Source organism: Simochromis diagramma, unplaced genomic scaffold (genome assembly GCF_900408965.1).
Source record: "Simochromis diagramma unplaced genomic scaffold, fSimDia1.1 OVJJ01000571.1, whole genome shotgun sequence".
In the NCBI taxonomy this organism is placed as follows: Eukaryota; Metazoa; Chordata; class Actinopteri; order Cichliformes; family Cichlidae; genus Simochromis; species Simochromis diagramma.
Window position 1 is genome coordinate 859,664 of NW_024386885.1, and position 12,119 is coordinate 871,782.

Here is a 12,119-nt window from a genome sequence, read left to right on the forward strand (position 1 = left end):
TAAGTGATGATGTGATGAATCCTGCTTCCGGGTCCAAACTACTCTGCGTTTAATAAGGTTGTTGCGTTTTTAACTTGTTTCAATGCTTTGTATCTTGTTCTATTTAATCTCAACTCAGTGATCCCGCAGTGTTCGTTTGACTTTAGGACCTGAAGCGGAGTTTGGGCCCAGACACGGCTAGTGACGTCAGTAGGGATGGGTACCGGTATCCAGTGCCATTATGGCAAACAGTAGTAACCAGAAAAGCAGCGCACATTTTGGTGCTTTTTTTCCCTGAGATGTCGTACACTTTGGATTCTAGCCAATCATTTTACCTTTGCAAGGATAGTAGGCGGGGCCAGGTACGTACGTTCTTTTAGAGCAGAGCTACAGATTAAAAATGCCCAAAGCGAAGCGGTCAAAAGTCTGGCTGTACTTCACAGCAAAAGATGCAAACTCAGCAGCCTGCAACAAGTGCTTTAAGGTGATACTGTGCAAAGGAGGTAACACCTCGAATCTGATGAAACACCTGGCGACGTATAGCATTTTGTTAAAAGCCGAGAAATTCGCCCTACTTGATAGCTTGCTGCGAGACCTCACATCGAGCACATCTACTGCGGGTGGGTTGCCTGTTATCGGACCGGGAGTTAGCAACATCCCCCAAAAACCCGAAGAGGAGAGTCCTGGCCCGTAGCCCTGCCAGTGTAGCAGAAAATGATGAGGATGATGATGGCAGCAGCCGTTCTCTTGCGTGAGTAGTTAATGTTGTTCGTGTGTAATTTACGTTGAGTAGGCTAACCACGTTATTACATTAATGCACGTAAGGTGAACTAGCAAACACCGTCGTAGTTACATGCGGCTGTCTTCTTGTTTGATGGCAGATACTCCCTTCACCCTGGCCAAGAAGGCTAAAATGACCAAAGAAAAAGTGGAAAAAAGTTAAACACGAGAGGTTTTTGGACAAAGTTTGTATTTTTTCCATTGTTTAAGCACTGCTTCCAGCCAAGAGTGATGCCATAAATCCCCTATAGCTGCAAAAAAGGCTAACATTGTTATCTTTTTACAAAAAAACAGCTAAACATGAGAGGTTTTTGGACAAAGTGTGTGTGACAGTTGTTTTTTTTCCTACATGTTTCCAGCTATTTCTTTAGCTTCTATTTTTCAACCTGGCTCAAAGTGCAAATAAAACATGACAAGAGAAACCCCACTAATGACTAGACACACACGTGTAATTGGAGACGGCCATTTACAACATTAGCATAGGGTACTAGACAGGGTGGACCTTGGGCAGGTTGTCGGTATTTCAGAGGGCGACTTGGTGATTGTTTAAATGGTCCGACTTTGTCCTAACGGGCAACTTAACTTTTCCAATCTCATACTTTCACTATTTGACCGTAATCTCTGTAAATAGATGTCTCCATATGAATATGTAGTCCCAATTCTATTGACTGATCATGTTTGCCACAGTACTGGTTGCATTGACATTTGTCATGTAGGTGAAAAATGTCTAGCAACACACCTCCAACCAAAAATGTTATAAAATGGCAAATTGTGTGAAGTAAATGTTATCGTCAAATGTGGATTGTGAAGGTCAATGCGAAATTTTTTGTGTGACTTTTTTTTTGTGACTGTTAGGAAAACAACTCCGTAATTTACATTATAACTAGCATCTACACATGTGGTGTTCTTCAAGTTACGTAAACGGGATGACGGCTCGGTTATCGGGTCTCCAACTGTCTGTGTCCGCAACAGAGTAGAATCGAGGCCTTACTCTTTCTATTTGGTTCTATTCACTCGGTGTGAAACCTAGCCCTGTTTAGATGATCACAGAGCTGATATACTGGCAGGAATGGAAGAAATGTGCACATGGAGCCAACACTGTTGCCTCACGGCGGGAACGTCCTGTTTTTGAATCTACCAATTGGCCGTGTGGAGTTTGCATGTTCTCCCTGTGTCTCTGCGAGTTCCCTGCAGGTACTCCGGCTTCTTCTCACAGTCCAGAGAGACACAGTTAGTGGGATTAGGTTAATTGGTGATTCTAACTTGGCTGTAGGTGTGAATGGTTGTCTCTCTGTGTTAGCCCTGTGGAAAAACTCGCAATCTGTCCAGCGTGTACCCTGCCTCTTGTCCTCTGGCAGCTGGAATAGGCTCCAATCCCCCCCGTGACACTGAATTGAATAAGTGGAAGAAAATGGATGGATGGCACATGAAGCTCTTCCTCAATAGCTCTCAGTAGCTCGCTCTCTTTTGAGTTTTTATGGCAGCTATGCTGGTTTCTCCTGGTCCTATACGGTCTTATCCTTTCCATAAACTGCTGCTTTCTCGGCCCCAGTCAAGTCATTCAGTGACAGTGAGGGGAAATAAAACGACAACTTCTAAAGAGTGTTTAGATGCTTTTCTATTATCTCTCACTGTGCAGCATTGTTGACCTTTGCTTGCCATTTTGGAGTGAGTGGGAACATGCCAAAGGATGGCACTTTCTAGATGTTATTGCCAGAGGTGCACCTTTTGAACAAGATCCATTTTGTCTGTGCTTGTGAGTAGGTTTTCATTTTGGCCTTGCATTTATGTGTTCAGTTCATTCATATGCTGAAATATATCTAGCATTTGTGCCGGCCTTTGCACACCACTCATAACTTGAAACAGCTTTGCATCATCACACCCGTCATCAGTCAAAAACGCTGTTGGTCAAACACAGGTTGGTACTTTGCTGCGCCACAGCCAGTTCTTAAGGAGCAACAAGTGTGCAAATCATCAAACACAGACACTCGCCTCGTGGGGCAAGATCCAGCACTGGATCTCTTTCTCTCTGCTAATGAAGCCTTTGCTATGTCGTCCACGACTGCTCATACAGACGTTCTCCATGTTCAAGACATTCTGATATGATCTGATATTTTTTGTTTTTGAGATTTGGCTTCAAATTCGCTACTAAGCAGCTAGCTTTCAGAGCTCTGGGAGACCTTTTCTCATTGAAGTTACCTGTTTCTTAGTGTGTTCTTTGAAGTTGAAGAAAATAGTCCTCGTTTTTGTTTTGAAGTAGCAGATGTTTAGCTTAGAGATTGCATTTAAGCTTTTCTCTGCACACTAAGCATAACAGAGTTGGTGCAGCTGGATCTCCAGTGAAAGGAAACCCAGACAAACAACGCTCGCTGGATTGCCTCGAGCTCACAGTTTTTGCTTTGATTGGACCACCACTCATGCCAGACAGTTCACCTGTATTATCAATTTGTCCGGCCCCAGTTGGGAGTCTTCATTTTTTCTTTTTCAAATATTTATCCATTGTTGTTATGTCTCATCACTGTCTGTTGTCTTAACTCAACAAATTCATTATTGCGCTACATGCTGCTTCACACGAACATGAAAGAGTATTTTATTATTCTGCCAGTCACTGCATCAAAGACACAGATGCTCAACAATGGCCGATTATTTGCAGTAATTAAATAATCATTGTATAGACTAATTAAGTGACGTGAAATAATTTCCCATGGCACACCTGACGATCTGTCATGATGCCACAGATAAAAAGCACAGGCTTAGATAACAAAGAATTAACCTTTTTTATAGGTTGTATAAGTTATTGTGCGTTTATAAAATAGGTAACTTTTTCACTAATGACGGTGACGATGATAATAGAGGTGCAGTTTACCATTAGCTTACTATTAGCTTGTAGAGTCAGGCAAGCATCCACTGGTGGTTCACCTGTTCACCTGAGCTCTCCTACATCTGCAAAAAGGCCTTGATGTCTTTAAAAACTGTTGTATAGAGATGAATGTAATGTTGTAGAGATGAAGCCACCCGTGAGTAACTTTAGAATCACGATGGAAATATCGGGCAGCTGAGCGGCGTGATTTCCCACTAGAGTTTCTTTTGTGTTGTGCTTTATTGTCGTCTACAATGAAAATGCAGCTGTGGAAAACTATAAAACTTCACTGAACAACACAGTCTTTGTCCGCCTCTACCAGCCATGTATGGGTCCATTTCCTTTTTGTCTCCTTGCTTCCCGTTTACAGTAATTCATAACATAGTAAACACTCTTTCCTCCTTTTTAATGTACCTGCCACATTTGCAACTTTTTGATCTCCAAAACATAGTCTTTATATTTAAAAAGCAGATCAATGTGTAGCGACGTTTGGCCTTTTTCTGGATTTTAAGATTAAGCGTCCAATATCTGACCTGTTGCTGCTATGGCACACGATCAATGTGCTCCACCATCTTAATAACCTTAATTTATGGCGGGCCTAACAAATGGATTAATCAGGGTCCATTGATCGACATAGCAGGTGGTGCTCGGGGCTGTATGGGAGTCTTAAAGGGCCTGGATAGAAATGGCAGGAAAATCCCCCGGAGTCACGTGTAGTTAATGAGAGCAGGACAGCAACCACTTATATCTACAGAGCTGAAACAGGAAGACATGAACACACACTGAGCTGCACGTACAGACTTCATCTCCCTCCCACTCCCTCTTCTGTTTCACCCCTTTTTATTTTTTATCCCACTAAAAGAGCAGACTGTACAAAGGAAAGAATTAACTACTTAATTCTTCTCTCACTTCTCCATGATATTATTGGAAATCCACGAGGGCCAGTATGCCTTTATTATCTAATTTTGGTTGAGTTTTTCACTCAGATTAGTGCTAACAAGCAAATTAACAGCCCACTGCCACCTATCTGATGATAAACAAACCACTTGTTTGTGTGTGTATACATACATACATACATACATACATATACACTCTCTCACATGCCACGTGCCACATACCCATGTGTGTGTATGCGTATATGTATATACTGAAGCATCTAATAATACCTTAATATTACTTCCAGACAAATAAGACCTTTGAAATATAGTCCAGATCAAAGTGTAACAGACACTCAAGTTTGTGTTTGTACTCAGTTTGCATCCAACATAACAGTTTCAAATCAATGATTATTGATGATTCATTCCTTCACAAGTAAACATGTTAGAAAAGCACGGTCCTGGTTCAATAACCAACAAGATGGTTTATTGAAGTTCATTTAAGAACATTATTACTACGTGGAGTGTAAACTCTTTCAAAATACTTGACCTCATTTTTTTTGATCAATATGAATTTGTGCGATGTTTACTGAATAAAGGTCATTCTTAAATGCAAATCTAGCTCCCAATATATGATCACCTGTCAGTCGATGACTGTTGATAATCCACTGATGGAGCTCAGGAGATGAGCACACATTAAAAACAATAAAACAAACAAACAAAATGAATAAATGCCTATTTATATAGTTTGTTGTGTTCTATATCTCTGTGTGTAATGTCTTTGACTGTAAATAAAAGACTATGTAGGGACAAATTACCAGCTAATGCTAAGAAGCATCCAGAGATTATGTTTGGATCTCACAGACAAAGATAACTGCGTATTAGTGATTATTACCAGACATTTCTACATATATATTTATTTATTTTTGCACAGCAAACCATATTATTTGTCAGATAACTAAAAATATTTCAGCTGAGTAACCAAACTCCCAACAGCTACATCTTTCACTCAAAGAGGCCATGGCCTTAATACAACTTGTTTCAAAGGCGTTGATTGGCAGTATTTTTGCTTGTTATATTTTAATTTTTACTTTTTAGGTACCAGTCTGTTACTATATCTGCTGTAAAGTTGGCATTTTTCTGTGAGCTTTGACTTTTTTTTTTCCTTTTGAGCCTTTGAAGGAACTGCAAATTCTGCACTTTCATGTTTGCTCTGTTTGTCCCCGTGGTCTCCATTCAGCAAATAACCAACATTAAGGGAATGAGGACACCTCGATATTTCACAGTTTAAAATAAGTTACTTTCACTGTATTTATGCCAGTAGTAATTACACATCACTATAGGAAAAAGGCCAAAGGCCTGAAAGCCCCACCACCACCACCCCGAGGCTAGGAACTCATTTACACAAGCCACATGAAGATTTGCACCATTATATCTGATGGCCAACCAGAAAAACCAAATTGATGCAGGAGTACTGGTCTTTGTTTTCACTGTGCATTGGATAATAAGTGGAATAAACAAGCAGATAAATCAGTAGAAATAATTTGGCGCACATCTGCGTACTGTCACACTCAAATGCCATGTTGTATCGCAGTGTTGAGCTGGAACAGAAAGAAACGCTGTCCCTCATTCATCTCCATTATTCTCGTGCAAATTTGTATTGAATGGATTATAAATTATCTGCGTGGGAAGCTGAATGGAAACAAATAATTTCATCAAGGCTGTTTACACTATGATTTTAATTATATGCATTTTTGCAGTTTTCCTTAACTGACAAGGCTGATGCTTTTCTTCGGCGTTTGTTAGTTGGTGATGTAAAAAAAAGAAAAGAAAAAAATTAGCTTAAAGTTTTCTCAGCAGTTTTCTTTGACATTTTACCTGCTATAACAGAAACATCTTTTTACCTCTCTCCGGACTTTGGATTAATGTCTCTAAAGTGTGCTGCCATTTCAGCTGTTGTATTTTAAAAAGGGCAAATCTGATCTGGGTCTTCCCAGTTGAGCTGGCATCTTTGTGGTGTGTTTTATGTCCTTTCCCAGGCCGTTGTTGTAGGTGTTTTGCAGGACTGCCAGAGAATACCTACACTTGCTGCACATTAGCTGATAAATCACCTTGTTTTGGCAGTCGGACTCCAGCCGCTTTTAGTCGTCTATATTTATTCAAATGGCAGATGCACTTGTGTATCACATAAGGAGATCACAGTTTTTTGTTGTGCTAACAGAGTAAAATTACTCCCAGCAGAAGAAATAACTGCATGCTTCTTATCTTTAAGTGATTTAGATGAAAAGATATGAAGGTTTGGACAAGATAATCGGAAACCCGACATAATAAATGTATAGCTTTCCAAATGCCCGAGTTTTCATTGACTTTTCTGCAATTTCAGTCCTGAGCTGTGTGTCAGGGGACAATACGCTTGAAGGAAAGCCACCATCCTTCTTTGAAAGATGAAGGACGTAAAAAATCTTTATAGGGTGCATCCCAAGAAACCACACCGTGGTCTAGATGTGGTGACAAGGGAGGTAATGGCATACTTTAAGCCCCTTTGATGCGATGTCATTGGATTTAAAGATGCATTTATAAATGCACACGAAAGAACTTTTCAGCTCTGGACTCTCCAAGTGCTTTAATTTGCCAAGTACTCACTAGCACCACTACAGTACAGTGACGTTGGAGTACCTTTAATCGTGCGTGTAGCTCATTTTTTTTGGAGAAGCAGCTGAACGATATCAGTGAGTGCCACAGTCGAAACCGGGCCAACAAGCCTGCTGGACGGGAAAGCCAAGTTGGAAATAAATGGTCTGTGAACAAGCTACAAGTGACTGTCAAAATAAGATCAAGGAGATTGTTTGTCTCTAATATCTGGCTCGCCTGCAAAAGTGAAGTCTAAAAGCTGAGCTGCATTCATGTAAAGAGACAAACTTGATTTGTTTTTTGTTTTTGTTGTTAATTTCATTGATTTGACCTCATTAGGTTTAAATCCTTCCAGTCTTATTTTCAGTGTCGGGGAATGTCACGCCACTGTGGGCAATGCAATGTCTGTAATGGAGCTGTCATCTTAGTTTAGTTCTGCACAGCAACTGGATGACTACTGTGTGACTACTGTTGTGTAGCCAAGCAGAAAACTTCTATATCACTTCGCATTTGTGGGACCTAGTGTGGGTTGAGGAGATCGGGTAGAAATGAATGAAGTGAAGCGAAACGGAGCTCATCTGTGTGTAAGGAGGAGCGCACCTGTTGAGCTTGTCCTGCTGAGTCCCACTATCACAACAGTGTTTTGTTCTGCCAGTGGGAACGCACAGGCCACCTTAATTACTTTCACAACTGCTCTCTTAACCCTGCTCAGTTATGTACAGACAGAGATGGTATCTTATCGCTTGCTGTCAAAGGTGACTTAGAAATATCCCGCTGACCCTACATGGTGTTGTACGTGAGCACGCAGTCATTCAGCGATGCCATTCAGTGCACATAAACAAGTGTCCCACTGCCTAAGCTGTGGAAAATCAACAGGAATGACTTTGACCTCGAACAACAAGCATCCCGTCTGAATGTGGAGACACAGTACATAAAATGCCACTGCATATCTGTCCAAACCAAGGAAATTATAGGATTTCGATTGCAGGCCATGCTTCATGTGAACCAGTAACAAACGAGAAAATCCCTTTCAGACTCACGCCAAAAAGGGTCGTAAACAACAAGAGAAAAGGGAAGGAAAAAAACGTGCACAAAGCTGGGCGGAGGTTTTAACACTCTTATTGCACCACAAAGACTGTCATGGTTAAAGCAGCACAGTGATGCACATAGCGGCACGTCTGAAACCGTTACTATTGACGGTGATGAAGACTCTGATGGAAATGCGGTGGTTCGATCCCAGGATGCCTCCTGGCTGCATGCCAAATATCCTTGGGCAAGATACTAGCCCCATGTTTGCCTACTGGTGGTGGTCAGAGGGCCCGGTGGTGCCAGTGTCCGGCAGCCTCGCCTCTGTCAGTGCGCCCCAGGGCAGCTGTGGCTACAATGTAGCTTGCCATTGCCAGTGTGTGAATATGTGTGTGAATGGGTGAATGACTGGATGTAGTGTAAAGCGCTTTGGGACTAGTAAAGCGCTATACAAATGCAGGACATTTACCATTTTACCAATATGCCTGTCTGGCAATTAACAATCGTACCTCTGTAATTGTGTACATAGTTATGCACTACACTAGAATTTTCTAACCCTGTAGAAACTCACAACACATGAAATACTCACTACAAAAACACTGAAGCACATACATGTGCTTTTTGAGCTTCCAATTGGACTTTCCACTGTTTATCTCAATTTCACTCCAACTCAAAGCTGTCAGAAAACTGTAGTTTACGCATCACAAACTGTTATAAATAAAGTGTGAAAAAGATCCAGCAGACCTCTGGGCTATGAGGGGAAAACTCCCGCACTGGGATCCTAGCTGGCCAGTCATCGAGCCCCCCCTCAGTAATGCTCGTGAATTTTCTGGATTTAGCCTGCGGCGATAATGCTGCGTGGCTGCAATCCATCAATGGCTCCTTGTAAACCTAGTAGAGTTTTATCACTAGTTTAATCATTTATGAACATGATACAAGTGGCTTTTTCACTGCAATAATTCACAGAACAGACAAAAGAACCACAGAAAATATATATTGAGAAATATAATCTGTTGTTTTTCATGTTAATAAAGAAGATTTAGGAAACATAAAAAAGCGAAGACATTCGGCTTTAGCTGGGTTATTGGATGCTAAATCACAAATAAGCCTCAATAAATCTGTAGAGAAAGTAGTAGCAGTCAGCTGTCATCAATTGGAAAACAGTGGTAAAACATAAAGAATTAAAGTCTTATGAAAAGAATTGAAGAGTAAATTGGAGACAAACTTTCTCTTTCGCACAACTGATCACATAATTAATAAAAAAGTGATCGTGGACATCAAAGCTTTGCAACCACTAAACTTTACTTCACACAGTTTGACCTGATTTCAGGCACAGAGCTGCTGTGAGGGAACCCTGCAGGTAGCTAACCTCCAGGTAATTGGAGCCAAGATGACACACAGGGCCTTATGAGGTTCAAGCGCCGTCTGTTTCAGAGCAAACACCCCCACCCGGCTTCGATTCACAGAGCGGCGTGATGATGAAACCGTGACTCGACGCAGGTCAAGCAAAACCATCAACAAACACTTGACCTGCTGGGCGGTTTCAGTGACAGAGGCAGGTCGGCTTGTGGAGCAGAAATCTCGAGACTGAACTAGAAAATAAAACTCAAAGAATAATTAGCCACTACAGTGTGCTCCAGAGACGCTGCTTGCATTTTAAATGCAAAACGTGAAAATTTAAGTTCTCACATAGCTGTGTTTGCACACCACAAGCCTTAGAGGGTGGGAAATTATTGATTTGACAAGGTAAAATATAAATAATGTATACAGTATGATTTTTAAAGTTTAAATATGAATTCTGGGAACTAATGGGAGTCTGTTTTTAAAAAAAAAAAAAAAGGTTCCTACTTTTACTTTTAAGAAATGTAGGTCACACTGAGTGGTACAAAAATCGGTTTGTTTTGTCTCAAATTTACCAGAATAATGACTGAAAGGAGAATTTTATCTTACTTCCCCCAAAATAAACACAATTATACAGGAGCGAGTTGAATATTTTATTTTAAACCTCATGCTGTAATATTAAATTTAAGAATACAGTTTGAGCTGTGTGGCCGATAGCTCGTCACTTATGCCGCCGTGCAGTTTTTGTTATTCTTCAGCTCTGTGCAAATGTCACATTTAGTCAAAATGACCGTTTTTACATTTGCAGTTGTGAAAAATATTTTGTTTTGCCCATTAAAGCTTGGGTAATAGTCAGTAAAATTACTATTCTTCCTGTGCAGCTGCATAAATTTTATCTGGTGTCAGATAGTGGTGATATAGGTTGGTTTTTTTTGGCATTTATAAGAGTTTAGGCAGCTGATCATTCTGTCTTTATCTGTCAGAATCCTTTGAGGTCAACTCTTTGTGTCAGTGTCTTCATTCAAGCTCATTAGAGCTACAGGATCGAACCACAGGATTTCACAAAGCTTGATGTCTGCTGTGGCACACAAAAGACACTCTGAGGTACTGACAGGGAGGAACGAGTGACGGCCTACTGCTGGTGAAATGTTTAATTTGCCTTGTTGGAAGCATCTCCTGCCTGATCAAGCTGATGTGTCAGGTCCTGCCACATAACCCCTGGCTCATGGTTGTTCTGCTTTGATGGCCTGTTTGTTTTTGTTCCCCGTTTTCTTTTCTTTCTTTTTTTTGGTGTTCCCTACCAGTGGTGGTGTCAGTTTCTTTGATGCAAGTCTTCTGGCTTAATTTAATATATTCGTTCTACTACAGGCCGATGCTCAGTGAGACTTTTATTGGGATTTATAAACATGTCCAATGCATATTTTGTTTTTCGCAAAACAAAATATGCATTTTCAATCACATGACTCACCCTCTTTCTACAGTAATACAAATAATAAAATAAATAATAAAACGAATAATTAAATGGAAAACTACAGAGAATAGAATCGATGGAGAAGATAATAGTTGGGGTACTATCAGTTATATACTGTATTTATAGGCAAAGCGGGGCAGTAGTTTCACCCTGTAACAGCGCTCAGTAGTGGGCTCTACTGTGTTCTCTCTTACATTAAATATATATAGTGTTCAAAATTCATGCCTGCAGTGTGACCTGTGTGCTGGCACACCTCTGAGGTCACAGGTTAGATTCCTTAAAGGTGTGCCACCAACATTAGCTTCAGACTTGGGAATTTCTGGACCAGATGCAGAGAGTGCCAAAGGAAAGAGTACATCTCTTCTCTCAGTAACTGCTGTTAGGTTCCCCCTGGGTGAGACACTTGACCTTCACCGCTCCAGTGGAGCTTCAGTGGCCAGCAGCAGCAGATTGTGGTGTACCAGGATAAAACTCCCAGGATGTACTGGAATACAAGTCTGGGTGCTCATGGCATTTTCTCTCATGAATAAAGATTTAATGGTGTTAAAAATAATCCACCAGCCTGTTTTGATTTGTGTATTGATGTGTGAGGATTGAATTGTGTTCTGCGTCTGCCCCCAGATGAAGACTGTGAGCGTGGCGCTGGTGCTGTGCCTCAACGTGGGAGTGGACCCACCCGATGTGGTCAAGACCTCCCCCTGCGCCAGACTGGAGTGCTGGATAGGTGAGTCCACGCAGACATCAAACAAATAAAAGAGACTCAGATACAAAATAAAGAAATGCTCATAATGAGATTTATTGAGCTTAAATGACACACATGTATTTCACTAAAGGCTCTCACACTGTCCTGCTTCTCTTGTTGGTGTGAAAATAAACAGATATTTCTCAGGCATTTGTTTTCCTCAGTGTGAACGCTGTCAGTGATTTTTGGACACACTTTAGATAACGTGGATCAAAAACTAAAATGTGAACAAGCGGATATCATACACACACTAATGCATTCATTATCTCTTTACAGGGATTGTTGCGTTATCCAGATTTGCTACAGATAAGTTATTAAAAGTGCTTTTAAATTTAATTTAGTGCAGCTGTGATTTTTCTGCTCATAAAGATGATATTTTACGACCACCTCTGTACCCTTAATGACGAGTGTTTA

General features: G+C 40.8%; 1 protein-coding gene across 6 annotated transcripts in view; it reads left to right on the plus strand.

Annotated features, from left to right (window-relative positions):
• rptor (regulatory associated protein of MTOR, complex 1) overlaps positions 1-12,119 on the plus strand; it is a 184,773-nt gene that overhangs the window by 8,249 nt on the left and 164,405 nt on the right. For all 6 annotated transcript variants that reach the window (XM_040033403.1, XM_040033406.1, XM_040033405.1 and 3 more), the window contains one exon: positions 11,585-11,687. In XM_040033403.1, coding sequence (XP_039889337.1) covers positions 11,585-11,687 — 103 coding nt within the window. The remainder of the gene's footprint in view (positions 1-11,584; positions 11,688-12,119) is intronic.